The 21,076-nt window shown below is 47.6% G+C and overlaps 1 protein-coding gene across 7 annotated transcripts in view; it reads left to right on the forward strand.

Annotated features, from left to right (window-relative positions):
• The window catches only part of ZC3H7B (zinc finger CCCH-type containing 7B), a 47,489-nt gene that overhangs the window by 20,551 nt on the left and 5,862 nt on the right, over window positions 1-21,076 (forward strand). For 2 of the 7 annotated variants that reach the window (XM_031057710.1, XM_031057711.1), the window contains exons 10-21: window positions 1,098-1,446; window positions 2,380-2,489; window positions 3,349-3,511; window positions 3,597-3,758; window positions 4,608-4,813; window positions 6,279-6,379; window positions 7,060-7,241; window positions 10,791-10,876; window positions 16,236-16,369; window positions 17,933-18,038; window positions 19,105-19,213; window positions 20,860-20,993. In XM_031057710.1, coding sequence (XP_030913570.1) covers window positions 1,098-1,446; window positions 2,380-2,489; window positions 3,349-3,511; window positions 3,597-3,758; window positions 4,608-4,813; window positions 6,279-6,379; window positions 7,060-7,241; window positions 10,791-10,876; window positions 16,236-16,369; window positions 17,933-18,038; window positions 19,105-19,213; window positions 20,860-20,993 — 1,842 coding nt within the window. The remainder of the gene's footprint in view (window positions 1-1,097; window positions 1,447-2,379; window positions 2,490-3,348; window positions 3,512-3,596; window positions 3,759-4,607; window positions 4,814-6,278; window positions 6,380-7,059; window positions 7,242-10,790; window positions 10,877-16,235; window positions 16,370-17,932; window positions 18,039-19,104; window positions 19,214-20,859; window positions 20,994-21,076) is intronic. The other 5 variants (XM_031057713.1, XM_031057715.1, XM_031057712.1 and 2 more) reach the window with 3 other exon arrangements.

A 21,076-nucleotide genomic window follows, 5' to 3' on the forward strand; every position in this document is an offset into this window, starting at 1 on the left:
GTATTTTGTTGCACTCAAGTTGCACTCAGCTTGAGCTTGTTGAACAGGTCTGGGAGCTGCATAAACAATCTGTATTCATACTTATGTTGGATTTTACTTGCCAGTGTTGCTTATGTGACCCACCTTGGGTCTGAAGGCAGTATAGTGATTTTCATCTTGGAAAAGCCCTCGTGAGAGGTGCCACGGGTTGTGATCATTTCCCTGACCTTTGCACTGGGTGTACTCAGCTGCCTTGTTTCTCAACCTGAGCTGGTTTAAGTGCCCCTCCCAGGGCACTGCCTTGCAGACTGATGAACTCAGGTATCCCAACACCTCCTCAGGGATCCCGGTCCAGACTGTTTGCAGTACAGAAAAATTGGGAAGTCTGTGGAAAGTCTGCAGGTGGATTGAGCTGCCAGGTATCCTTTTGCTCCAGCTAGTACAACACGCTCTTCACTGGGAGCCTGTTGCTCTCTGTTGTCATGGTTTGACCCCAGTCAGCAACTAAGTACCAGACAGCTGCTCACTCACTTTCTTCCTGCCCCTTCCCCAGTGAGGAGGATAATTGAGAAAAACCCAAACTTGTGGCTTAAGATAAGAACAGCTTAATAATTGAAACAAAATAAAATACAATATTAACAACAACAATAACAGTAGAAAAGGAGAGGGAGGAATAAAACCCAAGAGAAACAAGTGATGCACAGTACAATTGCTCACTACTTGCTGATCAATGCCCAGCCTTCCTTAAGCAGCAGTCAGTGACCCTGACCAACTTCCCTCAGTTTATATCCTGGGCATGATGTTCTCTGGTATGGAATATCCCCTTGGCTTGTTCAGATCAGCTCTCCTGGCCATGCTCTCCCCCATCTTCTTGTGTACCTGCTCACTGGTAGAGCATGAGAAATGGAAAGTCCTTGACTTTGAGGAAGCATGACTTAGCAATAACGCAAACATCAGTGTGTTATCAACATTATTCTCATGCTAAATCCAAAACACAGTGCTGTACCAGCTGCTAAGAAGAAAATTAACTCTGTGCTGGCCAAAACCAGGACATCTCTTTTCAGTCTTTGCTCCTCAATACTAATTCGCTGATTTTCCTCCTTCCTGCTCTCCTGAAGTCTCTGGTCCAGGGCACCATTCCCACCAACCTGCCGACAGAGATGCCCCAGTTGATTCCTGTGTTTCCGGGGGGAACTCCGCTGCTGCCTCCAGTTGTGACAGCCAGCATCCCTGTCTCTACCCCTCTGCCACCTGCCTCCTTTGGCCTGGTGATGGATCCCACCAAGCAGCTCTCCTCCTCCTCTGTCCTGGATGCCTTCGAGGCCCCACCAGGAGGAAGTGGCGGCTCCACTTTAGATTCGCTGGATTCCCTGGATCTGCTTCCATACACAGATACAAGGCTTGATGCCCTGGACTCCTTTGGGACAAGCAGGGGGTCGCTGGATACCTTGGATTCCTTTGCCATTGGTAGGTGCAGGTTGATGTGGCTTTTTGTTGCCTTAGCTGTGAATGCGTGCCAGAATTATTTCCTTCAATGCTGAGGACATATATCCTGTAGCTTTCTCTGCTGGTGTGGCAGAACAGGAATATAAATTTAGAAGAGAGCAGTGAATTGTCTTGGACAGAGTAACTGACAATGTTTAGCTCAAAAGTAATGAGAAAAAGCTGTAGGTATGTTATCCCAGATAACCAGTACCTGCATGGAGTGAAATCTAAAGAGGAGAAAGGAACATCAAGGTATATAATGATGAATGATGAGATTTAAACTTGCCTTGGTGTCCAGAACACCTTCCTTGGCACAATTTGCTGGACTATAGCATGATTGCTCCACCTTCCTCCTCAATGATTCCTTGACATTCTCCACAAAGTGAGCAGAATGGTGGTGATGGTTTTAGATGATACAGGACCTTGTTGTGCTGGGCAGAATGGTAGAGGCCAAGGTAGGTCTTTCCCATCTCTGGATTAAGGGCAAGGAGTGTCCTCTCGAATGGGGCTCTGAACTCTCATGTCATAAGGAGAAAAGCTGTGGAGGATGGTGGGCAAAGACTAAGTTGCCTCCTGTTCAGGAGGGAAGTGGGCTTCTTCGTGGTTAATTTGTTCCCAGTATTGCAGTATATTGGCAACAAAAGTATTTTGAGAACAGCAGAGATTGACCAGTCAGCACTTGAACACTCACAATTCACCTCAGCTTTGGGTTGCCACCTTAGTAATGCCAGTTCTCAGCAGCAAAGAGTTGGGTTCAGTAGGATTTCTGGGACAAGAAAGTGTTCCCTGGAGTTTTTCTGAGTCTAGACAGATGCTTTGGGAAGAAAGTAGAACTTTCTTTGTGAATAGAACTGCCTCTGAGAGTGAAATGATTGTTTTTGTTTTGTGGGGCTCTTTTCCCCTTCTTTTACCTAGAAGAAACTAGCTCTCAGGAACTGCGACACCCACCTGGCAGCCAAAAGCCAGCCCCAGTGGTGAGTGAGCTACTGCCCCGTGCTGACGTCCCAGGGTGCTCTGGAACCAAGGTAGTAGTGGTGGTGGTAGTGGTCACTTGGGTCATGTAGGTAATTTGGGGCCCTCCTCTTACCCTGCCCTGGTGAATGTTGCCTCCCATGTTATGGCAAGGCAGGTAAAGATTTCCACTGAGTCAGCAGGGAGACATTTGTTCCATCTTTTTTTTTATCCATAACTCCACATTGCCCAGGTAAACATGGTGTGACCAAGGCTGTAGGGTCAGCAGGGGATCATGGGAAGCTGGGCTCCCACTGGATCTGGCAGCCACATAATGCTCAAGGATGGGGCAGAGTAAGCCAACTTCAACTTCAGGCTACTGAAGTTCTTTGTTGCTCTCTGCCCCTGTCAGGAGACTTCTCCAGATGTTCTGCCTCTGTCCTGTGTCTCCAGTCTCGGAGAAAAAGGGGAGGATTAGTAAGCTTGGAACAAAAGTTATTCTTGAGTTCCTGTCACCTGCTGGCCCTGTTAACATCAATGTGAATATCCCTGAAGATTGACTGATAAGCAGTTTGGGTTTTTTCTTAGCTTGGGATGAGGTTGATTTAAAAGTCTTTCATTGCAGAGTAGATTGTGATGGAAGGAATGGGAAGGAGTGAGGAGGGCATTTTGTTCTGTGGCTCGTGATAGAAAACTGAGGTCTCTTACTGGTAGGAAAGAGGCCTGTCTTTGAAGTGAACACACCACAGTGTGTTCATACTCTTTGAAAAAGTTGCAGTCATCTCTTCTGGAAATGTCATTTCAGATGTGAGCATTTTGATGAGAGACGGAATGAGAAAGGTTTTGAGAGACTGGGGTGGGGCAGGGGTTGGAGAGGTCTCTTGCCTGTGTGGTTGCAGAGCTGAACAGAGAGGTGTGTGTGTTTTCACTCAGGTCAGCCTTGGTGGAGGGAGTCACCCAGCTGTGCCCAAGGCCACTGAGCACCTGCTGTCTCAGCCAGAACCAGTAATGCCCAACACGGCTCTGCTGGTGAAGAACCCCCTGGCGTCTACTCACGTTTTCAAACAAGCCTGTCATATCTGCTACCCCAAAACAGGTGATGCATTTGCTCTGCCACCAGAGCACTGGCACAGACTAGGAGTTGGCTTTCCCCAAGCTGATGGGGTTATTCTCTCTGGCAGGGCCCAAGGCTGGTGATTACACCTATCGGGAAGGCTTGGAGCACAAGTGCAAGCGGGACATCCTGCTGGGCAGGCTGAAAAGCTCTGAAGACAAGACCTGGAAGAGGATCCGTCCTCGCCCAACCAAAACCAACTTTGTAGGATCGTATTATCTGTGCAAAGGTGATCTGTGGCAGTTGGTCACTGGGAAAGGGCTGTGCCAGGGGAGACTGGGAGGGAAATTGTGTTTGATGTTGGCTGCTGGCTCTAGGGTGTCCTGTTCCATCAGTAGCCTGTGGACTGGATGGCTCAGTACACTGAAGGGCAATGAGCTACCATGTCATGGAGAGCAGGCAGCTTCTAAAGTGGTGGGGCAGAAGGGTTCCAAAGGCTCAGTGAACTGCTGTGCACAGTTGAGTGCTCAGAACTGCTCTGCTGACATGGGTTTTACTGAGAACCTGCCTCCTGTACATGTGCTCATAATTAGTCCCACTCAACCCAGCTGCCCCATAGCAGGGCTGTAGTTCTGCCTAGGGAAAAGCATTCTCTGCCTGCTCCTTTGCTCCAGCCCATCCCACAGTACATGCAGGCAGTGTGGCCAGACTGGTATCCCAAGGCAGTGTCATTACAAAGTACCTAATGAGGTGGGGAGATTGCAAGAGCCAAGCTAAAATAGCTCCTTACTGCTGGGCCTATGAGAGAACTTAATCTGTATTGGCTTTAAAAAGAGTTAGAGAAGTCATGATTCAGGCCAGGCACTGAATGAAAGGTGGCCTCTTGTTTTGAGATGGTTTCCCCCATAGCAGCATTACTGGAGATTGTCACCATTCAGTAGTTTGCATTAACTCCTGAATGTCTTGATATAGGTGAACTTGGCAGGAGATGTCTTTTCCTTTTTCTTTTAGTAGCTCTTTGTTTTCTTGCTTTCAGTTCCATGTGAGGCATGGGCAGTGGGAGAAGACGAGAGAGAGTTTAGTTTCTGACTGGGCCGCCCTGCCTGTGTGGTGGTGTGTGCTGTTTGTTGCTTTGTAGATATGCTTAACAAGCAGGACTGTAAGTACGGGGATAACTGCACCTTCGCGTACCACCAGGAAGAGATCGACGTCTGGACGGAGGAGAGGAAGGGGACCCTCAACCGTGACCTCCTCTTTGACCCGCTAGGTGGGATCAAGCAGAGCAGCCTCACAATTGCCAAGCTCCTCAAGGAACATCAGGGCATCTTCACCTTCCTCTGTGAGGTACAGAACTGGTGGGAGGGGGCAGGCATCCATCATCTCTTCAGTATGTATCTGGACCACTGATATATTGGTAGTTGCCCCCACGAAAATATGGTGGGATGACTCACACAACTGGAATGCTTGCAGTGGATGTCTGTAAACTCTTCAGGAGGGACAGGTGAGGAAGGAGAGGCAGTGGGGGAGCCCTGTGTGTTAGGGAATGTTTTCCCTGTCCAGAGTTTGACAATGATGGGGTTGAGTGGTTATGGGTAGGAACTGGGGGAAGGCCAATAAGGTGGGAGTCTGTTACAGGCCACCCAACCAGGATGAAGAGGCAGACAAAATATTCTATAGGCAGATGGGATAAGTCTCATCATTGTTGGCCCTTTTTATTGTGGGGAACTTCAACTTACCAGGTGTCTGGTGTAAGTACAGCACAGCAGAGAAGAAACAGTCCAGGAGGTTCCTGGAGTGTGTGGAAGATAACTCCTGACACAGCTGGTGAGGGTGACAGCTAGGGAAGGCATCCACTGGGTCTGGTGTTTGTGAGCAGAGAAGGACTGGGGGATGATAGAATGGTTGGAAGCTGTCTTGGGCACAGCAATCATACAATGGTAGAGTTTTCAGTTCTTGGAGCAATAAGGAGAGGGGTCAGCAGAACTGCCACCTTGCCACTTCACCTTCTGAAGGGCAGACTTTAGCCTCTTTAGGAGCCTGGTTGACAGAGTATCTTGGGAGGCAGTCCTGAAGGGAAAAAGAGTCCAGGAATGTTGGACATTCTTCAAGAAGGAAATCTTAAAGGTGCAGGAGCAAGCCATCTGTAACTCTGTGTGTCCCAGCCAGTGCCCTGCTCCCAGAAGGACAGTGAGCATTGTACACAGGATTGTGCAGGAGAAAGGAGTAGTTTCTCTCCTTAGCCCTGCAGCTGAACTAGGTGCTCATAGCCTCACGGGATCACCTGTCTCTTCCCCCATTTTGACATATCGTTTTGAATTGTAATTTAGCCCCAGTTACTTTAGAAACTAGAATTCCATAATACAACAAATTCCCACTTGATGTCTGTGCGGAGCTATTGAGTTGGTCAGTTGAGAATTGCCTCATATCATCTTAATGCTCTGCAGCACAGAGTTTCCCATGTTGGCAGTGCATGTAAAGGGACCCGTTCTTTGCTGTGAAGTGGCTGTTCTTTTTTCTCCCTTATTCTTGTTCTGTTGGCTAACAGTGAAAGAATATGTGGCTCTGACCAAAATTTTTCCAACCACAATGGAAAATATTGTGGAGAATAAGCCAAAAAATGTTGTCCGGAAGCTTTTCCAGAGATTGTCTTGCTTTATTTTAAGCCCTACCACAAAGTTTTCACCACACTTCTTGTGAACTTTGAACATTAGAATAGGCTGGCTCTGGTTCTTCTTTCTCCTCTAAGTGAAGTTGCTCTGGTTCACTGCTCTCTAAGATTTTCCCAGTGTGCTACTTCTTCTCTTCACAGATTTGCTTTGACAGCAAACCCCGGATTATCAGCAAAGGGACCAAGGACACGCCATCTGTCTGCTCCAACCTTTCTGCAAAACACATTTTCCATGACAACAAGTGAGTGAACAATTTTTTCTCCTGATGGGAACCATGTCTCACAAGTCCAGCCAGTTTAACTCTAGGGCTCTGGTCTCTTTCTTCTTTCCTCCCTATGGGTTCCAATCATAGGACAGCTCAAGTCATGATAAATAGCACTATGGGCTTCACCCTGCATGTTTCCTTCTGATGCTCAGGGATTTCAGGCATCAGCAAAGCCCTTTGGAGTCACTATGTTAAGTTTTCTATTGACTTAATTTACCTTTCAGTTTGGCCTTTACAAAAAGGTCAAAACAGAGATCCTCTAGTTCAGGATCCTGCCTCTGACTGTCTAGTAATAAATGTTTAGGAAAACAAGTATAGCAAACATGTCAAGTACACAGTCATACAATTCCTTCTGGTTCCTGGCAACCTCAGACATGGGGAGATGCTGAACCAGAGGAGTTGGTATCTTTGCTGCCTATTTTGAAACTTATCTGATCTCTGAAGTTAGGCAGAGCATCACCCATGTGCTCAGGGTGAAAATAACCACCCAGGCTTGACAGGGTGGGAGGGCAGGGCTTTGCTTTTCCCAGAGGGACTCTGTCTCTCCCAGTGTTGATTTTCTTGTGTCCTTTGCCTGCCCAGTCAAATGTCTGGATGTCATATGTAAGGAGGAGAGGGGAGGGTTTGATCCTCTGGTGCTTTGTATTTTTCTGCAGGTGTCTGGTCCACATTGTGCGTTCCACCTCCCTGAAATATTCCAAGATCCGTCAGTTCCAGGAGCACTTCCAGTTTGACGTGTGCCGACACGAGGTGCGTTATGGCTGCCTGCGTGAGGACAGCTGCCACTTTGCTCACAGTTTCATTGAGCTCAAGGTCTGGCTGCTGCAGCAATATTCAGGTGAGTGTGACTTGGCTGGTGTTGTGTACACCTGAGTTTCTTCCAGTGTGCACCCAGGGCCAGTTGAGAGGGACAGAAGGTGATTTGGGACTACTGAGAAAGTGTCACTCACTCCTGCATATTACTTACTCTGCCTCCTCTGGGACAGAAAAGAGAGGACCAAGGTGTTCTGTGAAGTGATTTGGCCCTTGTCCATTTATAGGAACAGGGCTATTATAATTTGCAGACCAGAAAGCCTTTCCCTTGTGACCAGCTGAATAAATTAAAATGATAATTAGGAAGGTAGAGCTGAATCCCAAGAGCTGTTTGGTGCTTAGATCTTGTGCAAATAGCAGCTGGACCCCTGAGTGAACATGTTTTGCCATGAGAATGGCAGCACAGGTGACAAAGCAGTTGGTTATATAAAGAAGGCTGTGAATCTCCAGTTTCTCAAAACAAATTCACCAACAGGAGGAAATTGCAAGATACTTAGTGTTTCCCAAAAAGCCTTTGATGACATGCCTCAGGAGAGGGTTTTATGGAGATTATACTCAGGGAAATCATATAGTGACACTGTCACATCTGGCACTTTCAGTCCTGTCACTTTGTCTCTGTCTGATATATTGGAGGTTTTCTCTGGCTGCTGTCCTGTTGGCTGTGTAGATATTACTCCACCCACAGTGCTACCTACATGTTTTTTCACCACAGGGTCTCATTTAGTGCAACACCCAGCCTGGTAATGGGAGTACTTCAGAGAGGAAATACATTATGCATGTTTCTCACCATTCTTTGATGTCATAATTGATGTTCAGTGCAGTCCTTGGCCTTGGCTTCAGCTCATGAGGGACAGTGATGAACAAGGAGCACACTGTGGCAAATGGCATCTTTAATCTTTCCGTTTGCCCTCTTTTACTTGTGGCCTGAGGAAATTAAAAAATTACAGCTCTGGAATTTCTAAGATAGCACACTGCCTGTGAGTCATGGGCCACCATTGCTGCCCTACATGTTTGTGATTCTGCTCATTGTACTCTGGGCACTCTAATATTCAAGTACCTTGCTTTTATCCCCATCTCATGGTTGGTTTATTTTAGTTGTTTTGGTCAGGTTTTTTCACTTGAAAAACTTCTTCGCTGCCTTCTTCCTTCCCTCGGTGTCCCTTCCTCTTCATCCTGCAGAAGAAATAATTTTTTTCTTCTTTCCTTCTTTATTTGAAGAAATTATTTCAAAGGGAAAGTTGAAAAGATGAAACAAGCCATGAGTTAAGCTGCAGAGTTGATCATTAAGCCTTGTGCTTAATGGTCCACCTTTTCCAACAATAGAGAGACATTATCTTGGTTTGGGTTTTTTTCTGCAGAGCTGTATATATGAGCCTGCTTTCCTTGATAGTTTGCCTCTCTCAAGTGTAGCCTTCATTATGGAAACCAAGATTAAAGGTAGTTGTTGCCATTCTCTGGGAATGCTTTAGCTTTGGAGCAGGAAGTTTCATTTGAGCACTATTTGCTCAGCAAGAATAGGGAGAGGGCAGCTTACATTTGAAACACTTCACAGCCATTTGAGCATTTACAGAGCTTTTGGCTTTGTTCATGGGGATAAAGGATTGTATTAGTGGAGTAAAGGTTCCCAAGATCTGAAAATTGGACAGGCAGGACTGTTTTCTTGTTCACTGTGGCTTTTCACAGGCATCACTTGTTATCTTCTTCAACCAGTGGTAATAACAGACTCTTTGTCTTCACTAATGATATTGCAAAAGATGCCGAAATATTATAAGTAATCAACACATGGGCCTTTTGGTTCCCAGCTCATTTCTTTGTGACAGTTCTTGCTTTGAAAAACTGGTAGATTGGAAACCATCCTTTCACATTTGTGAGGGTTTTTCTTTCCCAACCACCACATTTCTAGACTGTATTGTTGAAATAGTTCAGAATTCTAGAACTGGAATAAGGCAGTCACAAGAACTACGTTTGAAATTCAGTTTTCTGACAAGACCTGTGTGTGCTTCTCCCTTTGGTTCTGCACCCCATGGATCACAGGTGTGCAAAATGGAGAAGGTGGGAGCTGCTTCAGACCTTTGCCAGCCAGGTCCAGTGCAGCATGTAAATTTTTTGTTGTGGTTTTCCCAGATTTAGAGGTTTTGTCCCCCAAAATATGAATCATCATTGTGTCTGACCCTGGAATACTTGGACATGGAAGAGGGAGTTGCAATTTTTCTAACCTGACACCATTTCTTCTGGGATTAAGGGTTAAGAGGTAGACTATTCACCAACAGCTCTGATCTGTGAGCAATACCAATTATGCAGTAGCTGCCATTTTAAAGACCTGAGCAAATGTTCTGGAATAATGGTGAAGTTTCCTGAGTGCTTTTCATCCTGTTCAAACCCTGTGTAAATGGCAGTAGTGGTGCCTGATAGGGACATGAACAGCCGAAATCACAGACAGGAAAAATGAGGTCAGGAATGCTGTGGCTTACCCAAGCTACACACAGCCTAAGCTGAGACAAAAACTTTGTTTGGTGGCCCTTAAGTTCTGGAATGTGCCGTCTCCCAGATCAATGATTGTGTTCATGTAATAATCCTGGGGAACACCTCATTTTAGGAATAAAAGCTGTAGGCATCAGCAAAGCAATCAAATTTGCAATGTCTGTGTCCTGGGGCTGCTGCATCATGGCCATCCTCAGCACGCCCCTTGCAATCAGCTGCCTGTGCAAGATATTTGCTTGTTTGTTTTGGCAGCTGTCTTGGGTCTTTAGAGCACTTAATAACTCAAATGCCCATCTAGCTGGCTGGTGCTAACAGAGGCTGTTCCCTCACCACTTGAGCTGGTCAGGAGCTAGTTCCTTAGATAAGGTCTGACCTATCCTTTTTCTTGTTGTCTGATGTTGTATTTCTGATGTCTGAGACCTTGCAGATCTTTCCTTGCTGGCTATTTACTAGCAGCTGTTCCTTGGTTAGTTTTGCACTGCTGCCTTGGTTGTGCTTGGTGTCTATTTCTGTTGAATTTCACCTTTCTCTTTGCCTGTGGGGGGCCCTCTCAACTTGAAGGTGTAACAGGCTAATTAATCCCAGCAGATAATAGGTGAGACTTCTGGGGTCTTTCAGATGCTAGATGTCTCAGTGGGTGTCTTTGATCTTCCAAGCTAGAAGCAAAAACTCCATATACACTAGATTAATAGTAACAAAGCATTGCCTTTAGAATCTTGGTAGAATCTGCTGATATGGGGGTCGAGGACAACCTTGGTCAAGCTCTTGACCCTTGTGAAGAATTTTTCACTTGGAAGCAGTGTCTGGGTCCTTTGCAGACTGCCTGAGCAGAAAGCCAAGTCTGAACAAGCCCAGGAGACTGACCTCTTCTCCTTTTGTTTGGCTTGTGTAGAGAGGAGCTTGCTTAGCAAGGGATTAGACATATTCTGTGTTGCATTCTGTCACAACTCAGTCCTGACATTACCAGGAGGACTGTTGGGAGCTGTCACCTACTCAGGGGTTACTAAGCCCAAACTAAACAGTCCTGCAACCCCTCCCTCTCTTCTCTTGGCCAAAGGAGTGTAGCTCAGTTCTGTCTCCTTTTTGTTCCCAGGGATGACCCACGAAGATATTGTGCAGGAGTCCAAGAAGTACTGGCAGCAGATGGAGGCACATGCCAGCAAACCAGCCAACAGCGTGGTAAGTAAGGTCCATCGAGGGCTTGGAGACAGATTTTGCTCCCAGTGGTTCCAGCCCTTTCTCTCTTTTCCTCCCATGATTGTGCCTGACAGGTCCCAGGCAGACCAGGCTGGCCATTGAGGTGGAGGAGAGCTGAGAGCTTTCCTGGTTGCAGTGCTGGTGTTGAGCTTTGTGCCTTGTTTTGCAGTGTTGTGATCTGCTCTGTTCCCTGCTAGGGTGAAGCCTCCAGGTCACCGAGGGCAACACACCTGAGAATGTTGTTTCCTGTGCCACCTTGCTGGTGAAACTGGGAGATTTTGGGGCAGTGGTCACACAGTGGGGACCAAATGTGTCCTGCTGCCCTTTAGTGGCCAAGGGGCAGTACAGCAGTTTGAAGGACTTCTAAGGAATGAGTCATGATGTCTGATCTACATGCAGGAGTGGGTGGAACTGGCAGCTGTTGAGGCTGACAGAGACCTTAGTGGTGCTTTACCAGGAGGAGGCTGGGAGCTTTGCCTCTTTTTTGCCACCAGTCTCTCAGTGTGGAGGGCTGCACCCTCCAGCACTGCCAAGAGCATACCAGGGTAGTGTGAGAGGGGTTAGAAGCAAAGGGCTTTTGCTTTATTTACTTTCCTCTGTCTTGTTGGCTATGGGCAGTTCTGTCATCCTTTTTTTTTATCCCAGAGGGGATTTCTGTACTGTAGGAGCAGAGCCCACCCAGTGAGGACAATTCCTAGCCCAGTCCTGGGGTTGAACTAAAGCACTTTTTGCCATTAGAACAGGACAATGGTGGGGAAAGTGGTGTAAATCCTTTTTGTTCCCATTTGACAGCTTTGTTTAACCTTGGCAAACCTGAGCTTGCCATCCCTTGGCCTGTGCCTTACTGTCTGAGCAAGAATGTTTCACCTTTGTGTGGGATCTGTCACCCAGGAGTTCCTCTGCAGAGACCAGTGCCAAGTGCAGTCTGTGAGCACCCTGGGGAGGAGGTCTTTTATAGGAGAGGAATCTGAGTCACTCATGTGATGTTTAGCTGCTGTTTTTTGTCTTGGTTGTGCGCCATCAGAAGTGTTCTGGAGGCTGTAGGGCACTGATGCTGGGGAAGCATCTGTGGGAAGGTCTGATGGGCATAGCTTAGCCTAACAGAAAATATGTAGGTGACTGCACTGACATTGCAGGGGGCTCTGTGTCCACCTATGCACTGGTTATGCTGCATGAGATGGATTCGTCTTCAAGTGGATGCTCAGCAATAAACCTGTGCAGCTGTTGTGGTCTGAAGCAGTTGGAGGAGAGGAATGGGAAGCAGCAGTCCAGAATAAACAAGAATAACCAAGGTCTGTAGTTCCCAGGACTGTCTGACTTGCTTAAGGAATATGTTCTAACCTCTGAGGAAGCTGAGCAGGACAAGTTTCTGCATCCTGTGTTATATGAGAAGTGGATGATCTGAATGGTCCCTGCAACCAGAGCTGGCTGTGATCTCTTTCTGCCTGGTGTGGGAAGAGAGGCAGTGGCCTGCATCTCCACATGGGAGGATTCCCTAGATGTGAATTTGCAGCAGTTTGTGACAGCAGTTGGATTTATATCAGCAATCCCTGCTCCATATGTGCCTTGCCCCAAGAGCACAGTCCAGAGATTGGTTCTGTCCTGCCTGCTGTGAATTTACCTGCATTTTCAAGAAAGCTCTGTCTTGCCATTCTCTGTGCGTAATGAGGGGATTAAAGAAAAGATAAATGGACAACTGTTTTCCTGTAAGCCTTGCAGCTTCAAATTCACCTTTGTCTGGAGGTGCTGCTGCTGGAAGAATAAGCTGTACAGCAGGCATGGTCAGAGCATATCCTCTGAAGCACGTGGGATCTGGATGCTAAGTGAGGGTTCCATTTCTGGCTGCTGGGGCTTGCAAGGGGCAGAGGATCAGGAAAGGAAATGCCAGAGCCTGCTAAACCAGGGGATGGGTAGAGAACTACAGTTTCTGGTCCCTGTGGGCAGTGCTAGGGCTAATGACCAATGGCAAAGTCTGGCTGTGCCTCACAAATGCCTGTCACAGAGCTGACTGCACCCACAGCCCTTCCAGGGTGCAGAGGCAAAGCAGCAGCCGTGTTGGTACAGTGAGAAAGTGCCTCCCAGCAGCACCACCAGCCGTCTCTAAGGATTGGCAGCCTGGCACTGGCACTGGCACTGTGCAGGGAGGCAGTCAAGTCAGTCAGATGCATGTGTTTGCAGTAGCACACCATGGCTTTGGCAGCAGCACGTCCTCAGCCAGAGGGCTGTGCTTTGGGATGAGACTCGGGCTTGCTGCCGAAGGCCCTGCGGGCAGGACTTGCTATCTGCTGAGAGATGTTTACTTTTGCCATTGTTTTCTCCTGTCCAAGCAGGCTAACGTGACTCAGAGTTTTCTCAGCAGCCTTCCAACTTTCAAAGTTGGCTGCCTGGCAAAGACAACTTCCCAGGAGTGCTGTAAAAACAGACCCCTCCTTCCCACCGTCCCGTGTGATCCACTCTCACTCCAGTGCCCTCTGGTCAGTGGAAGCGAAGTCACTCTGGGGGATTTTGCTGCACTTTTGTCACAGCTGCCAGCTGGACTCAACACCCAGGGCTGTCCAGTTGTGGAGAAAAGAGGCAGGCAGCATACAGGGGCCCAGTAGCTGTGACAGTGAAGGTCAAGAGGCTTAGCAAGAAATGAAAAATGAAGATACACTGCTTGCCAAGCACCTGCCAGGAATCTTGCACTTGGCCCCACAAATTTGGCCTCACAGCAGCTGCTCTAGGAGTAAACCCAGTGGCCACAGATTGAAGAGCCAGTCAGCAGGAGGGGCTGTTGTAGGAGCTGGGTGTCCTCTCATCACATCCCAGCAAACTGAGGGATTGTAGCCCTCATTTTTTCTGGTTTTCAAGAGCTGCTTTGTTTTTATTCCCCTAGCCAGCACCAGAACCCCCATGAAAGCTCACCCTAGAATTATCAATTTAAGCATGGAGAGGAAAAAACGCTCTCCATTAAGGAGTACTTGCACCTAAGTACTACTCACTCAGTTAGGTGGCTGAGTAACCTGAGGTATGTGGCTCCTCCAGAGAGCATTTCAGTATCGCTGAGAGGAGCTCCTGAAGCTGGGAGACATGAATGGCCGTGCAGGGTCTGTTGCTTTCTGCAGAGCCTGAAGTGGAGAGCGGCTGTGCCAGAGTCTTGTTTGGTTTTATTTGGTTGCCATGGAGCACAGCTAGCACTATACTGTCTGGCTTCATAGCAAGGGGCGGTGCCATAGCCCACAGCACTTTTGCCTGGCTTCGTCTGCTAGAGTCTCATGTGATATAATTTCCACACTGTTGGTTGTCAGCAGCCTGCCAGGTATGTGTCTTGCCTTTACAAATACAGTCATGTAGCATTAACAGGAGCCGCTTTGAATTTCTGCTTGGCTCCTAATCCCCTGGGAGCACACATGCCCACTGGATTGACCAGCAGTTTGTATGACTCAGATGAAGAAATGCACAGGGCTTCTTTTGGTTAAGAATTTGTGGAAAAAGCAGCCCAGATTACCAGAACTACCTGAGACATATTTTCTTTCTCTCTGATCTCTTGTCTCTTCTGCAGACACTCAGTGTTTAGTTTTGCTGGGTCAGTAGGTTTGAGCAAAGCTTCCTGGCTGTGCCGAGAGAGATGTCACCAGGAGGATAGCATGGGGTTGATAAAAGGGAATATGCCAGCAGTGCCATTTTGTTACCATAGGCCTATAGGTTTGATGGATCGGTAGTGAGCAGTAGTGGAATTTCCTTTGGAGACCAAGTGGAGATTAAAGCTACTGTTGCAAGGCCACATATCTGAGAGGGAAGCACCTTACTGCCTTTCATGGTAGCCCAAATCTCAACTCTGCTCATGTCACAGCCAGCCACTTTGAAATGTTCTTGGGGGTCACCAGCACAGGTGACAGCTGACAGCAAGCAGTGAACAAGTCATGTGCTGGGAGCCACCAGAAAGGTCATTCTCCCAGATTGCCCTCTTTCAAAAGAGATGCTGGTTCTCTTGGAGGGTCCTTTTGCTGGGACATCAGAGAACTGATGGCCTCATGTATGCAGCACAGGTGAGGTCAGCTCCCCAGACAGCTTTTCACAGTGACAGAGGACCCTATATGTCAGCTCTGGTTCTCCAAAAGACTATGTCTGGAGGATGCAGAGGGGTAGTTGATAGCTGAAGTGGTGTCTCCTGGGAAATGCTTTGATTCTGTGCTGCCTGTGCTTGCTGTTTTCCCTTCACCAAGGGGTGCAGCCAGGCTCCATGCTGCTGCTAATCAATTCCTGGCAGAAACCTGCTCTTCAGGGGCTCGGCTGGCATGTCTGGTTATTGTGAGATGCTTAGGGTTAAAGTCAAGGCATGGCAGGTGGCACGGGCTGCTGATGTGGCTGACAGTCAGAGAATTGTTTTGCTGGTGCATGACCTTTGTGCTTCCTGGCCAGCTCGATGACCAGGGTGTTCTCTTGTACTCTCACATACTCCTGTGCCCAGGGCCACTGGCATCCAGTTGGGTTTGTTTTTTGGTTTGGAAATGAACAGGAGACACCAGTGTCATGTTCTTCCAGTGGTGATACAGAATGCAAACAATTTTCCAGAGATTTGCTCAGAAAACATGAGGCAGCGGTGATATGAGATTGGCTCCTTTTCTTTTCCTTCTCCACAATCTGTTAGTCATAATCCCAAACTAGCCTTTTCAGATGGGGTGGGAGCAATAAGTGCAATGGCTGAGAAGATACAAAATATGTGCATTGTACCTCTGTCCAGAGACTGTGATTTAACTGCTTGTGAAATGCAGTGCAGAGGAACTGTGAGAGACGGAAACCTGCCCAGAAAAGGCCTGGAAGGACATCAATAAGAAGACCCAGATCTGACTTCATTGTGTCAAATGTTAGGTGTGACAGGAGGTTCTTGGTCCAAAAGCAGGAGTTTTGTGTCCTGCATTGTGATATGGTCCAGCTTCCTAGCAAGGGGCCTCTCTTGGCTGTGTGACCAAGGGCTCTCCACAGGCAGAGTGGAGACATGGATTGCCCTCTCTGCAGGGAAGTGGGGATTAAGCTCTGGGGCAAGTCTCACAGAGCTTGTCTGTACATGGAGGTACACTGCAGGGGTTTCACAGCCAGGCATGGTCAGTGTTGGAAGCTGCCAGGCTGTCTGTGCTTTTGGCCAGATGTCAAAGCTCAGGAAATCATGCTGAAGCAAGTAGTGGTTTTGCTCCTGTCTGGTATCTCATCGGGCCGCCGGCTAACACTGGCAAAGGAGAGCTGATTTAATCTGGCTTGTTGCTGGCACACAGGCGTGCAGGGAGCTGCCAGCATCTCTGTGGCAGGTTTGGGGGGGTGCATTTTGCCTCTCTTGGCCTGAGGCTCTGGTTCTTTTCCCCAGGCTTCTCCCCGGAATCCCACATCAAGCACCTTTGACCTCCAGATGAAATTTGTGTGTGGCCAGTGCTGGAGGAATGGACAGCTGGTGGAGCCAGATAAAGACCTCAAGTACTGTAGTGCCAAAGCCCCCCACTGGTAAGCAATTCAATCTTCTCTTTCCTCTACCCCTCTTCAAGGGCAGGAATTTATTCATCCTACCTTCTCTAGGGCTTTATTTGGCATCTTTGGAAGAGGCTGTAAGCTTTTCTAGCAGCCTGTCACTGCTCAGGGTGTTTGTCACTATAGCAGGCATTGCAGATAGCTGTTTTCCAGCTTCCTTCTCTCGTTACTGTGTGTATTTGCTGCCAGCAAATGCAGACTGTTACTCCTGGCACAGGCAGTCCAGATCCCACAGTTCCCTTTTCTCCCAGTTCCTATAATTTCTTTTTACCAAGGCCACTAACAGCGTTCTCCTCTGCACGTGTTTATGCACTTAGCTGTCTGTCAGGTCACAACTGATTCAAGATACCCTGCTTCCTTTTAAATTAGTTTCACTTGGCTCTTTCATTGCTTTGGTTGCTCCTCTATGATGGATCTCCTGTCTGTTTGCACCTCTTGACTCCTTGGGGCACATGAGAATGTTTGGTGTGATAGAAGCATTGAATCCTAGAACAGTTTGGATTGGGAGAGACCTTTAAAGGTCATCTAATCCAGCCATTCTGCAATGAGCAGGCACATCTTCAACTAGATCAGGTTGCTCAGCCTGACCTTGAATGTTTCCAGGGATGAGGCATCCACCGCCTCTCTAGGTTGTGCCAGTGTTTCAACATCCTCATCATAAAAAATTCTTTCCTTATATCTTGTCTGAATCTACCCTCTTTTAGTTTCAAGACACTACCCCTTGTCACAACACTACAGGCCCCACTAAAAAAATTGTCCCCATTTGTCTTATAAGGCCCCTAGAAGGGAAATATTGGCTGGGAAGTCACTGTTTGGTCATGGAAACTGTGGCCTGTGCCACCCAGGCAGCCTGCAGGGATAGGATGGAAGGGTTGATAGAACTTGTCTTCTCATAAAACAAGCCACAAAGGCACAGTCCTGCTTAATATTGTAAATGTAAAACTTTTGTTGAAGAAGAGACAGAAGCAGCAGTTTCTGGAAGAAGTAAGTGGGTGAGGATTGCTTCCTGGGATGGGAAAAATAACACCTCTTTGTGCAGCTGCTGAATAGAGCTAGGGTTTTTGCTCAGGGTATCTCCTGGTGATCCCTTGCTGGAGCTGCAGGAGAATAAATACTTCCTGGCACTATTCATAAGGTAGTGCTTGTAATGACTTGCATTTCTATTGCACCTTTCAAGCAGAAAATATTCCCAAGTGTTCTTCATGGATCTGATTGCACAAGAATTGGCTGTGTCAAAGGATGGAATGCAGCTGTTTAATAATCTGTGGTGATGCCATGTGAGATTTGGAGGAGACTTTTGTGGCTTTATGAAAGGAGGTACCCCAGGAAATAGGTAATATTTACAGGGAGAAGTCCTCCTAAAGCAGCCTTCTTGTGGCTTCTCCATCACAGATGTGCATGTCTAGCAACAGCCAGATAGTGCAGGGACAAGCTAGACAGGAGGATCTGTTCATCTCTCAGGATTTAAGGGTCTCTGAGGTAAAGACCACTTTTTCTGCTCTTTCTTAAGTCTCTCTTGATTTATTCTCTCTTCTTCAGCTGGACGAAGGAACGCCGTGTCCTGCTGGTGATGTCCAAAGCTAAGAAGAAGTGGGTGTCAGTCCGACCACTGCCTTCCATCCGTAATTTCCCACAGCAATATGATGTAAGCCCCACACCCGCCATGGCCAGGTGCCCCATCCCTTCCCCTTTCCCTTCCACCATGGTGCAGTGTTTTGAGGGCTGCTCCCTTGAAGACTTGTCAGGCAGGCAAGCACATGATGGCTGAGATGGGAGGTAAGGACAGACTGATGGCAGCAAAATACATCCAGCAAAAAGATGGAGCAGAAGAAGGAGCAGCACCCATTTAAACCACTCTCTGCACAAATGCGAGTTTCCAGTGTTGCTGTTAACGCATAACAAAAGCTGTTAATGCATCTCTGGCTGGCACAGGGTTTGGGAATGAAATTTAAGACTCCCCTTAGGTCAGGGTTTCTCAATGTGGGTGAGAGGCGAGATGCTTAGGAGAAGCCTATCCCTGCCTTTGCTGTGACTGTGTGCTATAGATTGTGAAATTTGCTCACAATGGATTTTGAAACCAAAACTAAGAACTCAGCTAAAAAGCCATGTGCTGAGGAAAATTACAGATATCCAGCCTCCAACCCCAGCCCCAAATGTCGTAATAGAGAGTTTCTCTCTCTCTCTCCTTTCTTTTTTCCCTGGAAGGAGAAAGCTCCTTCCCCCTACCCTATGGTAGGTCCTCCTTTCGTGCCAGGACGGGGAGAAAAGATGATCAGTAAATATGATGTTTAGAAAGTTTCACATTTTCTCTGGCAATGATGCTGTTGGTAGCTGTGTGTGCACCAGTGTGGTCTAAGCAATCTGTAAGGCCACTCTTCATCCACTCAGAGAATGAGAGTGAGAATGAGTCGCCACTGGGGACCAGTAGCTTCGTCAGTAGGAAACACTATTGGGTCAATCCAGGATGCTCCCTGCTGTTGCCCTGTATCTGCACCCAGTCACCTATGGAAATGGCAGCAAGTGCTGAACTGCTTGTGTGTTTATGTCATCAGGAGACTGAGGAAAAGAATAATGAGTTAATGATATATAAAGTGTCCTGTTTGCAACCTCTCCTGTGCAATTTAATGCCCCAGCTTGTTATCAAACCCACTTTCCCCTCTAGCAAGGACTGATTGTGCAGATGCTAAATTTTTCTTTCTGTCTTTTAACAGTTGTGTATCCATGCACAGAATGGCAGGAAATGCCAGTATGTGGGCAACTGCTCCTTTGCCCACAGCCCCGAGGAGAGAGACATGTGGACCTTCATGAAGGAAAATAAAAGTGAGTGGGGAAAATGTGGACCAAAGAGTTTGGGGAGAGGGAAGAGGACATTTGGTCATCTGGAGGGTCTGCTAAGACATATTCTTGACAACAGAGATGGAGCTGAACAAGGCTGCTGCCATGAGTTTATGTGGGATTATGGGTCAGGTCTGTCTACAGCTGCTCTTTTCATAAATGGGCATGTATCTCTTGAGTCCCTTGCTGTGGGACTAGTGCACAAGTTTTATGTCTTACATTGCTTCACTGCTGCTCTCTCTTTCTGCATCACTTTTGAATCCACCCTGTACTGTCCCTCCAGTTGCCTGTAATGTCCCAGGTCTGACTCTGTATGGAGCTCTGCCAAAGCACCAGTCTCAGCCTGTAGCTACTCCTATATCTTTCTTGTCTGTCTTCTATCTGCCTTGTCTGTCTTACCTATTTCTGCTTGTATTCCTTGGTCTTGAGCTGTGGCACTCCCTGTTCATGGCATTGCATTCAAAGGGGTGGAGTTGAGATCCGGAATGAGAACATTGTTGGGTGGTGTCTTTGTGGAAGAACTTGTCTATATTTAATTCTGCAGGCTTACCTTTTGGGCAATAGTTTGGGGGTTGCCCATATCCTGGAGAGCCAGTGCTGTGGCAGAAATCCTTGTTTATTCAGATCATAAGGAGGCTGGGGAAAAAGGGCCAGCTGTCCAGGTGCTCATCGACCTCTGTTGGAGCTGCTGGAAAGCCTGAAGGATTTCAGGCCTGCCCTGAGTTTTTTTGGTTCTGTGGAGGGTCCTTCTCTCTGCTGAGCCAAACTGTTACTTGTTGCAATTCAAAGCATTTCATTGCTGTGGCCTTTAAAGCACATCAGTCTGGGTGTGTTTTGCTCAAGCACAAAGGTGAATCGTCAAATAACAGCGTTGTCTCACTTTGGGGGAATTTGCATTCATTATCCCCAGTTACCTCAAGTTCCTCAATCACTCATTTAGCAAAGAGTAAATCACTAATGCATCACACTTAGAGCATCATATTGATATCTGAAAACATTCATGTTTCCATAGCCTCTCTCAGGAGCTGATCTTGCAAAGGCAGATGTGTAGTTAAAGTTTCCACCTCAAATTTCCCTTCCCCAATGTTGAATGGCTTTTAAATCAAAAGCCGCGAGAGACATTGACTGCAGTTCTCCAGACAGGTTTTGAGCTTTGCAGTGCTTCCTGTGGCCAACTTGCTTAGGGGCTCTCCTCCTCTGTAGTGCTGAGGGTGAAGCTTGGGCTTAGAGGAAAGAGATGGATCTGAAACTAGTCATGCCTTAGCTTCCTGGCTGGATGAGATGTCTCCTGAGGTCAAGTAGAATCTAGGCCTCTTGGAGAATCATCTTGTGGGGTGAATTCCAATGAGATCTTGCAGCACTTTGCCATCTTTCTGAAAAGTTTGTGTGGCTGTTGTCACAGTTGCCCCTGGACTGACAGAAGACACCCCCTGTGCCAGGTAGTGTGCTGTGAATTTGGCTCCTCTCCCCAGGGGTCTTATCTGAGGAGGCAACATGGGGCACAGCCCTTCAGTCTGGTGCTGCTGCACAGGCGAGGGGAGGGAAGGGCTGCCCCAGCATTTGTCCTTTTCTCATAGTTTGTGCACCAAGTGGGAGGTTGTTGAGTGGCTTCATGTGTCCCCTTTGTGCAGTACTAGATATGCAGCAGACCTATGACATGTGGCTAAAGAAACACAATCCTGGGAAGCCTGGAGAGGGAACACCACTCACCTCGCGAGAAGGGGAGAAACAGATCCAGATGCCCACTGACTATGCGGACATCATGGTAATAAGCTGATCTCTTGTCCTTCATTCCTCCTCCTCCTCCTCAGTGCTGCCAGCCTGCCTCTTTCCTGTGCTCCAGGTGTG

Source organism: Geospiza fortis, unplaced genomic scaffold (genome assembly GCF_000277835.1).
Source record: "Geospiza fortis unplaced genomic scaffold, GeoFor_1.0 scaffold173, whole genome shotgun sequence".
NCBI classification, from domain to species: domain Eukaryota; kingdom Metazoa; phylum Chordata; class Aves; order Passeriformes; family Thraupidae; genus Geospiza; species Geospiza fortis.